This window comes from Geotrypetes seraphini, chromosome 3, assembly GCF_902459505.1.
Source record: "Geotrypetes seraphini chromosome 3, aGeoSer1.1, whole genome shotgun sequence".
Lineage (NCBI taxonomy): Eukaryota > Metazoa > Chordata > Amphibia > Gymnophiona > Dermophiidae > Geotrypetes > Geotrypetes seraphini.
Window position 1 is genome coordinate 359,831,030 of NC_047086.1, and position 14,639 is coordinate 359,845,668.

At 45.5% G+C, this 14,639-nt stretch overlaps 1 protein-coding gene across 3 annotated transcripts in view; it reads right to left on the reverse strand.

The window, feature by feature from the left end:
- AIDA (axin interactor, dorsalization associated) overlaps window positions 1-14,639 on the reverse strand; it is a 112,452-nt gene that overhangs the window by 53,625 nt on the left and 44,188 nt on the right. For all 3 annotated transcript variants that reach the window (XM_033937002.1, XM_033937000.1, XM_033937001.1), the window contains exon 5: window positions 9,606-9,669. In XM_033937002.1, the coding sequence (XP_033792893.1) occupies window positions 9,606-9,669 (64 nt within the window). The remainder of the gene's footprint in view (window positions 1-9,605; window positions 9,670-14,639) is intronic.

Here is a 14,639-nt window from a genome sequence, read left to right on the forward strand (position 1 = left end):
CCATGGAGAATATTGTCAGACGACACAATTTAAGATTAATAAATTTTCCTAAAATGATATCTGTACCAGCTATTGACATGTTTAAGAGATACCTATCTGAGGTGTTAAAAGTTCCAGAAACCTCATACCCACCGATCTCAAAAATATATCACATCCCTTTGGGGAAGAAGAAAAGTTCTTCAGCCCAGCAGGGTCTATCAATAGTCTGGACTTAACAAATTTCCTAGAAAGATCGGAGGCTGAGGCAGTTCTACCAGCAACATTGTTAATACAACTGGCACTGGACTCTGACAGGGAATGGTTACTGAAATTATTTTTCAAGTATCAGAAAGTTTTGCTCCTAAATCAGAAAATCCGCATGTATCCTGATGTGGCTAGGGTCACCCAAAAGAAGAGACGACAATTTTTGTTGTTGCGTCCTCAAGTACTACAGCTGGGTGCAAAATATTTCCTATGATATCCCTGTAAATGTTTAATTATATTTCAGGGATTGTCTAAATTTATTTCTGGAAAAGCAGTAGTATCCTCAAGTACTCCCTCTAATGTTCAACTGAGTACTTCGACTTAATATGCAAGGACAGGCGCCTTTTTTCTTTTCCTTTAATTGATATGATATGATTTAAAACTAATTCCATTCTTTTCATTTTAGCACTCCCTAATTATTGTGGAGTGACTAGCAATGTGTACAGTTAAGATTTATTGACTGTTTTTTTGTGTGTGTGAAAATTTTTCTTGTACCTTGCTGATTTCTGAATGATTATTTATTTCATCATGTAAAATCAGCTTATACCTCTAACTCTCCGGTTAAAAACATTTTACTCTATTAAATACGAATTGGTGAACATCTTTCTAATATTAGACGTAAACAATTTCAAGCCCCGATTGGGTCACATTGGGTAGAAGCAGGTCATCTTATTAGTGATTTTCAATACACTATTTTTGAAACAGATAAATATGCCGGAGGGGGGGAGCGATAGCTCTTAGAAATTATTATTATTTTTTAACAATTCTTTATTAATTTTCAAAACTACAACAGTGTGATACCAATGCAATTCATAGTAATACAATAAACACACATTCATCTTTCTCATGTTCATAACCAACTTCCCCCCCCACCCATCCACCCACCCAAACAATTATCATTCTGTATAACACAAACATATATTATCATAAATATCCTATCTATTCTGAATAATATCTTCACACCCATCCCAATTATAAATATTAAAAAATCAATTTATGACATAAAAAATCCCTCTTCCCCACTGCCCTGGATATGTACCATAGTAAAGAACAAACTGATTCACAGTCAACAAACAATTACAATGAGGTAACATAAGATGCCAATGGGCCTCATATTAATTTAAATGTATTACCATGTCCTAAATTTTCAGCATTTATTCTTTCAGATCTATAACTTGAGCAAAGACTTGCCCACCAGAACGAAAAATTTAAACGATCACATTTCTTCCAATTTCGGGTGATCATCTGAATGACTATCCCAGTCATTATAAGGAAAAACAACCTCTAAATTGATCTAAAGGGGGTTTAACATGTAATATTTTACCACAAATGACTGCCTCATCAGTTAAAGGAATTGATGATTCCAAAATGTTATTAATTTTACCCCACATTGACCTCTAGAAGCTAAGTATCAATCTATTAGACTTGGAACTATCCAACTTATGCAACCTAACAGGGGTCCAAAAAGATCTATGTAATAGAAAAACCATGTCTGTCTCATAGATGCTGACGCTGTACATTTCAATCTCCTAGTCCAAATTCATGGCCATCGAGATGCAGAAATATACTGCTTTATCTCGATGCTCCAAATGTCATGAAGACCATTTTTTGGTTTTGGAAGAACTTAGATTTATTTATGAATGGCAGACTAAGTCCTGGGGGTATGAATGAAGAAATAGAGTGGTTCCAACTATGATTGGTTAGTTTAGAAGAATGAGGGAGGGGCCAGCATGCTAGGAAACATTGGATTCCTTTGATTGGGTGGTTTCAATTTTAACGTCAATAAGTCCAGAGCATATAAGAGTAAGAACAATTCAATGGCGTCCTGATCTACATTTATCCTGCTTTGTTGGGGTTACCTTAGTTCCTTCAGCCTAGTAAGTAAGTTTTAGACAAGTATGATAAGAATTTTTACATTTATATTGATCTTACATGGAGAATTTATTTAATAGAGTAAAATGTTTTTAACCGGAGGGTTAGAGGTATGAGCTGATTGTATGTTTATTTATTATTTTTTCACAGTACCCCCTTCCTGATGACGCTGTAGCAAATCTCGAGTCGAAGGGAGGCTTTTATGTTGGTTATAAGAACATGGGGGCTGTTAAGGCTACTAAGGGAGATAGTGGAAATTGACACAAGCGCAGGAATTCGCACTTTACTGCCTTCTTACTTCACATATCAGATAAGTGGTTCATTGATTACACTCTTGTGAATACTTTTTTGTAAGTCATCACTGATATTGAAGGCTGGTTGAGAGACGCTAACAGTGCTATGATGGTCCTTTGATACAACCGGCGCTTGTACTTTCATTAGTACCTTTGCACTTTTTGGTTGGCGACTGAGCACTTTATTAGCACTTGTTGCACTTTATTCATTATTTTAATATTTTTGGTATATATATTGAATGAATATTTAACTTGTGGAGAGTTTTTAGTATTAAATATTTAACACAAGTTATTATCTAATATAATAAAACCCTAAGCCGCGCATGCGCACTCCCACCTGCGTACTCCCGTTTTCCATGAGCTGTAGGGCACCACAGGTAGGAATGCACATGCACGCGAATCTCTCTCTCTTTCTCTCTTCCCCCGAGGCGGATGTCGGCCACGGCGGCTGTAGACCGCGGCAGCTGTAGGCCGCGGTGGCTGTCGGCAGCTGCAGGCCGTGGAGGCTGTCGGCTGCCGGCGACTGCAGGCCGCGGCGGCTGTCGGCGGCTGCAGGCCGCGGCAGGCGAGCACAGAGCCACCAGCAGCGGGTGGAGGTCAGCCTGAGAAACCCCTGACCTACAGGCCATCAAAGCATGAGCTACGCTGACTGTCCCGCGCAGAGCAGCCGAGGCATTCTTAGCCTGTAATAGCAGCAAGCCAGTGTCAGCAGAAAGGGGGGAGGGGAAAAGCACCCATAGAGGGTCTGATCACACTGTACCAGAACAATGAAAAGGAACCACACATTGCTAGAGAATTGGCTTCCGTCTTTTTTCTTGCTGCATTTTTTTTTTATTGTTTTGCCTGCTCATTTGGCTTTTTGGGGGGGCTTGAACCAGTAATCATAGCGACATCTACTGGTGAAAATGAAGTACTAGAGGAGTGCATGCTGCGCAGAAAAACAGCCACCTACCCTAAGCAACACTGCAGAGTAAGGGAAACATCACTCAGCTTAGTGTTACACCCTTAATAATAACCATAAATTTATGTTACAACTGCAAAAAAAAAAAAAAAATCAAAACCAGAAGAGCAAAGTAGCTACACTATCTAATATAATAAAACACTAAGCCGCGCATGCGCTCTCCCACCTGCGTGCTCCTGTTTCCGTGCGCTGTAGGGCACCACAGGTAGGAGTGCGCATGCACGCGAATCTCTCTCTTTCTCTCTTCCCCTGAGGCGGATGTCGGCCGTGGCAGCTGTCGGCAGCTGCAGACCGCGGTGGCTGTTGGCGGTTGCGGACCGTGGCGGTTGTCGGCTGCCAGTAACTGCAGGCTGCGGCGGGCGAGCACGGAGCCACCAGCAGCGGGTGGAGGTCAGCCTGAGAAACCCCTGACCTACATGCCGTCAAAGCATGAGCTACGCTGTCCCGCGCACAGCAGCCGAGGCATTCTCAGCCTGTAATAGCAGCAAGCCAGCGTCGGCAGAAAGGGGGGAGGGGAAAAACACCCATAGAGGGTCTGATCACACTGTACCAGAACAATGAAAAGGAACCACACATTGCTAGAATTGGCTTCCGTCTTTTTTCTTGCTGCATTTTTTTTTTTATTGTTTTGCCTGCTCATTTGGCTTTTTTGGGGGGCTTGAACCAGTAATCATAGCGACATCTACTGGTGAAAATGAAGTACTAGAGTGCATGCTGCGCAGAAAAACAGCCACCTACCCTAAGCAACACTGCAGAGTAAGGGAAACATCACTCAGCTTAGTGTTACACCCTTAATAATACCATAAATTTATGTTACAACTGCAAAAAAAAAAAAAATCAAAACCAGAAGAGCAAAGTAGCTACACTATCTAATATAATAAAACACTAAGCCGCGCATGCGCTCTCCCACCTGCGTGCTCCTGTTTCCATGCGCTGTAGGGCACCACAGGTAGGAGTGCGCATGCACGCGAATCTCTCTCTCTTTCTCTCTTCCCCCGAGGCGGATGTCGGCCGTGGCGGCTGTCGGCAGCTGCAGACCGCGGTGGCTGTTGGCGGTTGCAGACCGTGGTGGTTGTCGGCTGCCAGCCTACAGGCCGGGGTGAAGTTTATTTTTAACTTAAAAGACACCTATGGGGAGTTTTAATGGATAGCCAGTCAGTAAAAGTAGGAAGGAGATAGGAAGAAAGACACAGGGACAGGGGTAGGGAGAGAGACAGAAAAACAGACAGACAAAGGGGGCCAGGGAGGGAGAGAGACAGAAAGAAAGACAGCGGGAGGAAGAGAGACAGAAAGAAAAAGACAGGGTAGGGAGAGAAACAAAAAGAAAGACAGACATATATTCTAGCATCAGCGGGAGGAAGGGACACAGAAAGAAAAGAAGAAAGACACAGGGACAGGGAGAGACACAGAAAGACAGACAGACAAAGGGGGCTAAGGAGAGAGACATACAGAAAGAAAGACAGCGGGACAGAGAGAGACACAGAAATAAAGACAGACGTATATTCTAGTACCCGTTAATGTAACGGGCTAAAATACTAGTATTTAAATAACTCTTTGAGTTATAAAATAAACCCACCAGGATGTTTAAAAAACAAAAACAAAAAACACCCAATTGGGCAGCAAAATCAAATCGAAAAATCAATTAAATTTGCTGAATCGAATCAAAAATTTTTTTTCCTGAATCAGGCAGCACTACTGGTCACCATATCTCAAAAAAAGATATAGCAAAATTAGAAACAGTACAGAGAAGGGCAATGAAAATGATAAAAGATTTGGGACACTTTCCCTATGAGGAAAGGCTAACGCAGAAAAGGCTCTTCAGCTTGGAGTAGAGACGGCTCAGGGGTGATATGATAGAGGTCTATACAATACTGAGTAGAGTGGAAAGGGTAGATGTAAAACGCTTGTTGACTCAGGGGCATGTGAGGAAGCTACTAAGTAGTAGATTTAAAACAAACCGGAGAAAATATCTCTTCACACAATGTATAAACTCTGGAATTCATTGCAGGAGAATGTGGTGAAATCAGTTAGCTTGGAAGGGTTAAAAAAGGCTTGGATAATTTCCTAAAAGAGAAGTCCATAGGCCATTATCGAGATGGCTTGGGGAAATCTACTGCTTATTCCTAGGATATGCAGCATAAAATCTGTTTTGCTACTTGCAATCTAGCTAGGTACTTGGGACCTGGATTGGCCACTGCTGGAAACAGGATACTGGGCTTGATGGACTTTGTCTGTCCCAGTATGGCAATTCTTATGTAAGTTTTAGTGTAAAAAAATAAAAAAGGTGCAATATGTTTTTGGGCTGCAGTAACCAAAGGAAGCAGTACAGTATGGGGGGGTGAAGTACTTCCATACATAAAAGAAGAGTGGGACCTGGGTTTGATCACAACTGATGATCTTAAATTGACCTAACATTTCATCAGAGGGTCTATGTTCTGAACTGATACCTATGCAGAGGCCCAAGGTTTTCAGTATGGTGACAATTTGGGAAGCAATATCTAGTTTGCAAATCTCTTTGGGGATTCAAATGCAGCAACTTACCACACGTTATACTTCTGTTGTGTCTGAAAATTTGGAATTGAAAAATAGGTTATCCAGCGTGAAAACTAAAGTGGATGGACATGAAACTAGAATAAAAACAGTGGAGTCTCAGGCTTCGGTCTGGGTAAGAGACAGTGGAAACCTTAATTTTAAGGTGGAAATGTTGGAAAACATGATTTGAAGAAGTAATCTTCGGATTACCAACTTTCCTAAATTACCACTTATTTCAGCGCGGGATACATTTAAAAAGTATTTGAAAGAAGTTTTGAAAGTTCCCGAAACCTCTTACCCGCCTCTCACTAAAATATATTACTTACCAACTAGAGCATCTGTTCAAAAACCAAACCAGCAGAATTTGTCTGCTGATAGTTTGGATTTGACAAATTTCCTGGAGAGGTCTGGTGAAGAGATACCGGTAACTGCTACGCTACTTGTACAATTTGCCATTGACTCAGACAGGGAATGGATGCTTAAATTGTTTTTTAAGTTTAGAGATGTACCATTCATGACTAAAATAGTGAGAATGTATCCTGACGTGTCACGAATGACCCAAAAGAGAAGAAAAAAATTTCTTATTTTGAGACCAAGGGTTCTGCAGCTAGGTACGACGTTTGTACTCAGATTCCCCTGTAAATGTGTAATGACCTATCAAGGGAATAGATTTATTTTCTTTGAACCTCAGCAATTGACAAAATTCATTTCTGCTAAAGAGCAAACTTAGAATACTTGAGAGAATTTTTGTTTCAATTCAGCTCATTAATAAGGTTCTTGTTCTCCCTCGCTACCATCTCCTTTATCTTTGTGTTGTTTGATAAAGGATTCAGCTATTGTATTGCTTTCTCCCCCTTTAATTGAGGTCTAATGTTACAATCCAGTAAATGTTTTTATTTTGGTTTAATGTTTTGCCTCTATGATGAGAAGAGGAACTTTTTTCTTTTTTTTCCTTTTGTTTTTCTAATGTACACTTTTCTTATTGATTATTGTCTCATCTTAAAAGTTTGAACTGATATTGTATTTTTTCTTTGTCTTGACTAATATTATGTCAATACTATAAAATGAAAATAAAGAATTATAAAAAAAAATTGACCTAACATGTCAAAGATGGCAGCAAAGGCAAGAAGGATGCTTGGATATATACAGAGTAAAAAAGGCAGTGGTACTGCCCCTTTATGTCTCTGGTCAGACTTCTTTCAAGTACTGCATTCAGTTCTGAAGACTGTACCTTCAAAAATATATAAGGAGGGAATCAATCAAGAATGGTTAGTGTTTAGAAGACAAATATCTCAATATGTATAACTTTGAAAGAAAGGCAAGAGAGGAAAGATGGGACATACATTTAAATACCTCCGGTACCAGAGGCATAAATGCATAGGAGGCAGTTCTCTTTCAATTGAAACAGGCTCTGGAATGATGGGGCATAGTTATGAAAGTAAATCTAAGGAAATATTTCTTTATGGAAAGGGTGGCACATGCATGGAACAGCCTCTCTGATTAACAAAATAAATCTGAAGAACAACCCCTCTTAATACTGAGATGTTTTTGTATTAATTTGGTGGAGCAGAACACAGTACCGTATTTTCACGCATATAACGCGCGCGTTATACGCGTTTTTACCTACCGCGCATACCCCTCGCGCGTTATATGCGTGAGCGCGGTATACAAAAGTTTTAAAACATAGTTCCCACCCCGCCCGACGCCCGATTCACCCCCCCAGCAGGACCGCTCGCACCCCCACCCCGAACGACCGCTCGCACGCGCTCCCACCCGCACCCGCATCCACGATCGGAGCAAGAGGGAGCCCAAGCCCTCTTGCCCGGCCGACTCCCCGACGTCAGATACATCCCCCCCCCCGGCAGGACCACTCGCACTCCCACCCCGAAGGACCGCCGACTTCCCGACAATATCGGGCCAGAAGGGAGCCCAAATCCTCCTGGCCACGGCGACCCCCTAACCCCACCCCGCACTACATTACGGGCAGGAGGGATCCCAGGCCCTCCTGCCCTCGACGCAAACCGACCGCCCCCCCCCAAGAACCTCCGACCGCCCCCCCAGCCGACCCGCGACCCCCCTGGCGACCCCCACGACCCCCCCACCCCCCTTCCCCGTACCTTTGGTAGTTGGGCCAGAAGGGAGCCCAAACCCTCCTGGCCACGGCGACCCCCTAACCCCACCCCGCACTACATTACGGGCAGGAGGGATCCCAGGCCCTCCTGCCCTCGACGCACACCCCCCTCCCCCCCAACGACCGCCCCCCCCAAGAACCTCCGACCGCCCCCCCAGCCGACCCGCGACCCCCCTGGCGACCCCCACGACCCCCCCCCCCCCCCTTCCCCGTACCTTTGGTAGTTGGCCGGACAGACGGGAGCCAAACCCGCCTGTCCGGCAGGCAGCCAACGAAGGAATGAGGCCGGATTGGCCCATCCATCCTAAAGCTCCGCCTACTGGTGGGGCCTAAGGCGCGTGGGCCAATCAGAATAGGCCCTGGAGCCTTAGGTCCCACCTGGGGGCGCGGCCTGAGGCACATGGGCCCAACCCGACCATGTGCCTCAGGCCGCGCCCCCAGGTGGGACCTAAGGCTCCAGGGCCTATTCTGATTGGCCCACGCGCCTTAGGCCCCACCAGTAGGCGGAGCTTTAGGTTGGATGGGCCAATCCGGCCTCATTCCTTCGTTGGCTGCCTGCCGGACAGGCGAGTTTGGCTCCCGTCTGTCTGGCCAACTACCAAAGGTACGGGGAAGGGGGGTGGGGGGGTCGTGGGGGTCGCCAGGGGGGTCGCGGGTCGGCTGGGGGGCGGTCGGAGGTTCTTGGGGGGGGCGGTCGTTGGGGGGGAGGGGGGTTTGCGTCGAGGGCAGGAGGGCCTGGGATCCCTCCTGCCCGTAATGTAGTGCGGGGTGGGGTTAGGGGGTCGCCGTGGCCAGGAGGGTTTGGGCTCCCTTCTGGCCCAACTACCAAAGGTACGGGGAAGGGGGGTGGGGGGGTCGTGGGGGTCGCCAGGGGGGTCGCGGGTCGGCTGGGGGGGCGGTCGGAGGTTCTTGGGGGGGGGGCGGTCGGTTTGCGTCGAGGGCAGGAGGGCCTGGGATCCCTCCTGCCCGTAATGTAGTGCGGGGTGGGGTTAGGGGGTCGCCGTGGCCAGGAGGATTTGGGCTCCCTCCTGGCCCGATATTGTTGGGGAGTCGGCGGTCCTTCGGGGGGAGGGATGTATCGGACGTCGGGGGGGGGGCATCAGGCTTTCAGGATGGGGACAGACCTTCAAGGGGGGACAGTGCACGGAAGTCAGGGGGGGTGAACGGAGAGTCGGGACAGCGAACGGAGAGTCGGGACAGCGCACGGAAAGTCAGGGCGGGCGAAAGGAGCGTCGGGCAGCATGCGCGGTATACCCGTGAGCGCGGTATACCAAAGTTTTTGTACATATCATTGTGATTTCTGCGCGCTATACCCGTGTGCGCGTTTTATACGGGTGCGCGTTATTTGCGTGAAAATACGGTAAACCAAGGAACTGAGGCAACTGCTGTGCACAGAAGAGCCATGCACACTCAGAAATTTACACGAAGTTCTGTGCTCTGAGTGAGGTGTTTCTGTCCAATAACATCATCTACATATGTATCTGATCAATCTAGCTTTGTCAACAAGAGTTTCATGCATTGTATTTATGCACAAAGTAAAAAAAAATTCTTTCTTTCTTTTTTTTTTTTTTACCTGAGAGGGACAGGCTGAACATCAAAAGGGAATTCTTTGTTATAGGTAAGAATATTCTTTATTACTGAAAAGACAGACAAGAACACTAGGTTATATGTTTGTTTACATTCAAAGTAACATCTTATTTTGAGAGAGGGCATGAGCAAATAATGACAAGTAAATGTTTCATTCTCTGCAAATGCGAGTGAAAGCAGGTACAGTATTTCACTAACTCAGGAATAGCAAAGCTACAAGTAAGTTGTGATAACCTCTCCCTCTTTAATAAGAACGGGGGAAAAAACTCAACAATTAATAGATTCAGTAACTAATAACTATGTATTTTCTTCAAGGTTTGTATGAATACTAGTAATTTGCTCTTCCAGGATCTCTCATTTTAATATCAGAGAGGTTGCTCTCTACTCACTAACCAACAATACATTTCATCACTGGTCAAACATTACAATGCTTCAATTTCTGATCTGTGATTACAGTTCTGAAAAGAAGTAACTTTATAAAAAACATTTACTGGAAGTTTATATAATTCCATAAATAGAAACCATTTAAATGTCACTAAATGGATCAAGTGTGCAACATGAAGTTAATTTTATGAAGGTTTTTCTGCAAGAAAAATCTGACTTATGGGCATTAGAAAGCATGCATTTATTTGAATTTAGCTCCTACCTTTACAGTAGTAGCTGAAGGTGAATTACATTCAGTTACAATAGGTATTTCTCTGACCCCAGAGGGCTTACGGTCTAAGGGTTCCTTTTATCAAGCAGCGGTAGAGTATTTTATTGCAGGCCTTTAAGGTAAATGCTCTGATGCTCATAGGAATTGAATGAGCAATGGAGCATTTACCTTGCTAGCCTGTAGTAAAACATTCTATCGGTACTTAATAAAAGGAGTCCTAAGTTTGTAGCTGAAACAGTGGAGGGTTAAATGATTTGCTGTTGCTCCTTGTAATCTAAGGTAGGCATTTTTCCCCCAATTGTCAGCCAGTGCTTTAACTACTAGGCTACTCTTACTCCTTTGGAGACTTGCACAGCCACATACATATGTGCATAAAAAAACAGATGCACTGAAAAATTGTGCTTTTTATACGCTCTATAAACAGGCATTCCTGCTGACTCAGTTTGGATTGGAACAAAGGCAGAATTGTGATACAAGCATAAAAGTTTTATAAAACATACAGGTGCATGTTACTACATGTACACAATTACACCTATAGAAAAGCTATACATTTGTACATGGACATTTGCATACTACTGGGGCTGGTTCAGGGCCAGATGCACTAAAGTCAGCGATCGTCTAATGACTGTCACTAAACCAGTTTTGACTAGTTTAGCAACGATCACATTTACCGACCTGAAGCAGAAAACAGCTCACTGCATGGTTTTCTGCATAAAGCACAGTTACTTACCGTAACAGGTGTTATCCAGGGACAGCAGGCAGATATTCTTGACTGATGGGTGACGGCACCGACGGAGCCCCGGTACGGACAATTTTAGAGTGATTGCACTCTAAGAACTTGGAAAGTTCTAGCAGGCCGCATGCGCGAGTGCCTTCCCACCCGACGGAGGCGTGCGGTCCCCAGTTAGGATAAGCCAGCTAAGAAGCCAACCCATGGAGGTGGGTGGGACGCAAGAATATCTGCCTGCTGTCCCTGGATAACACCTGTTACGGTAAGTAACTGTGCTTTATCCCAGGACAAGCAGGCAGCATATTCTTGACTGATGGGTGACCTCCAAGCTAACAAAAAGAGGGATGGAGAGAAGGTTGGCCACTAGGAAAACAAATTTTGCAAAACAGATTGGCCGAAGTGTCCATCCCATCTGGAGAATGCATCCAGACAATAATGAGATGTAAAAGTATGAACTGAGGACCAAGTAGCAGCCTTGCAGATTTCCTCAATCGGTGTGGAACGGAGGAAAGCTACAGATGCTGCCATAGCTCAAACTCTATGGGCCGTGACAGAACCTTCCAGTGTCAGTTCGGACTGAGCATAACAGAATGAAATGCACGCTGCAAGCCAATTGGACAACGTATGTTTAGAAACAGGACGTCCCAATTTATTCGGATCAAAGGACAGAAAGAGTTGTGGAGATGATCTGTGGGGCTTAGTACGGTCTAAATAGTAAGCTAAAGCCCGCTTACAGTCCAAAGTATGCAGAGCCTGTTCTCCAGAATGAGAGTGAGGTTTCGGAAAGAAGACAGGCAGAATAATGGATTGGTTGAAATGGAATTCAGAGACAACCTTAGGGAGAAACTTTAGATGAGTACGCAGAACCACCTTGTCATGATGAAAGACTGTAAAAGGTGGATCCGCAACTAGTGCATGTAGCTCACTGACCCTCCTGGCAGAGGTAAGAGCAATAAGGAAGACCACTTTCCAAGTGAGGAACTTGAAAGGAGCTGTAGCCAAAGGTTCAAACGGAGGCTTCATTAAGGCGGAGAGAACCACATTGAGATCCCAGACTACAGGAGGAGCCTTAAGAGGTGGTTTCACATTGAAAAGACCCCGCATGAATCTGGAAACCAAAGGATGAGCTGAAAGGAGTTTTCCCTGAACTGGCTCATGAAAAGCAGCAATAGCACTGAGGTGGACTCTGATGGAAGTAGACTTGAGACCAGAGTCAGACAAAGAAAGAAGATAATCTAACAAGGTCTCCACTGCAAGGGAAGTGGGATCATGATGATGAAGAAGACACCAGGAAGAAAACCGTGTCCACTTCTGATGGTAACATTGCAGAGTGGCCGGTTTCCTGGAGGCATCCAGAATAGAACGAACGGGCTGAGACAAAAGAGTATCATGTGAAGTCAGCCCGAGAGATACCAAGCTTTCAGGTGCAGAGACTGGAGGTTGGGATGCAGAAGGGTCTCCTGATGCTGTGTAAGCAGAGAAGGAAACAGTGGAAGAAGAATAGGCTCCCTGGAACTGAGTTGAAGTAGAAGGGAGAACCAATGTTGCCTGGGCCACCGTGGAGCGATGAGAATCATGGTGGCCTGTTCCCTCTTGAGCTTGAACAAGGTTCGTAACATGAGAGGCAGAGGAGGGAAAGCGTACAGGAACAGATTGGACCAATCGAGGAGAAATGCATCCGCTGTCAGACGGTGAGGAGAGTAGAGTCTGGAGCAGAAGAGGGGCAGCTGGTGATTGTGAGGAGCTGCAAAGAGGTCTATCTGAGGAGTGCCCCATTGAGCGAAGATGGACTGTAGAGTCAAAGGATCGAGAGTCCACTCGTGAGGCTGGAGAATTCTGCTGAGATTGTCCGCTAAGGAATTCTGTTCTCCCTGAATGTAGATAGCTTTCAGGAATAATCGGTGATCTGTGGCCCAAGACCAAATCCTCTGGGCTTCCTGACACAAAAGGCGAGAGCCTGTCCCACCCTGTTTGTTGATGTAGTACATTGCAACTTGATTGTCTGTGCATAGTAGTAGAACTTGAGGAAAGAGAAGATGTTGGAAAGCCTTGAGGGCATAAAACATCGCTCTGAGCTCCAGGAAATTGATGTGATGCTTCTTTTCCTGGGCTGTCCAAAGACCTTGAGTTTGGAACTCGTTCAAATGAGCTCCCCAGGCATAAGGGGAGGTGTCAGTGGTGATGACTAGTTGATGAGGAGGTAGATGGAAAAGAAGACCTCTGGAGAGATTGGAGGCTAGCAACCACCATTGAAGAGACTGACGAAGAGATGATGTCACAAATATGTGCCGTGAGCAAGAATCCGTCGCCTGGGACCACTGGGTAGCTAAGGTCCATTGAGGAGTGCGCAGGCGAAGACGTGCGAAGGGGGTGACATGAACTGCAGAGGCCATGTGACCCAAGAGTATCATCATTTGCTTGGCAGAGATGGAACGTTGTGGAAGCACCTGCTGACATAGAGATTGAAGAGTCTGAAGGCGGTTGGACGGCAGGAACGCTCTCATGAGGACTGTGTCCAAGACCGCTCCAATGAATTGAAGTCTCTGAGTGGGGATGAGATGAGATTTGGGTAGATTGATCTCAAACTCCAGGAGTTGAAGAAAAAGGATGGTCTGGTTGGTGGCCAGGAGCACTGTCTGAGAGGAAGTGGCCTTGATTAACCAGTCGTCCAGGTAAGGAAAGACCTGAAGGTGGTGAGAGCTTAGAAAAGCAGCCACCACAATCAGACATTTGGTGAACACTCTTGGAGAGGAGGCAAGACCGAAGGGTAGCACCTTGTATTGGTAATGACAATGATTGATCATGAAGCGGAGGTACTGTCTGGAGGCCAGATTGACCGGTATGTGAGTATATGCCTCTTTGAGATCGAGGGAGCATAGCCAGTCGCCTTGAGTGAGAAGAGGGTAAAGAGTGGCCAAAGAGAGCATCCTGAATTTTTCTTTGACCAAGCATTTGTTGAGATCGCGAAGATCTAGGATGGGTCTGAGATCTCCTGTTTTTTGGGGACCAGAAAATAACGGGAGTAGAATCCCTTCCCCTTTTGATCTAGAGGAACTTCCTCTATGGTGTTCAGAAGGAGGAGGGATTGAACCTCTTGAAGAAGGAGGGAAGACTGAGGAGTGTTCAAAGCAGACTCTCTTGGCAGACTTTGGGTAGGAAGAGTCTGAAAGTTGAGAGAATAGCCGTGGCGGATGATGTTGAGGACCCACTGATCCGAGGTGATGATTTCCCAACGGCTGACGTAGAAAGCAAAACGTCCTCCTATGGGTCGTGGAAGATGGGCAGATGGTAGAACACTGGCTATGCCCTGGAGAACCAAGTCAAAAGGGTTGGGTAGACTTTTGAGGTGGAGGAGGCTTCACCTGTTGTTGCTGTGCTGGCCTAGGAGTTTGCCGTTGTTGTTGGCGCTGACGTCTAGGCTGTTGAGGAGCCGGTGGCAAAGGACGAGCCACATAGCGGCGTTGGTAGGCCGATTGTTGCCGAAAAGGCCGGACAGGTGGGGTCTTCTTTTTAGTTTTTAGGAGAGTATCCCATCTAGTCTCATGGGCAGATAGTTTTTGCGTAGTGGAGTCCATGGATTCTCCAAAGAGCTCATCGCCTAGGCAAGGAGCATTAGCTAGGCGATCTTGATGGTT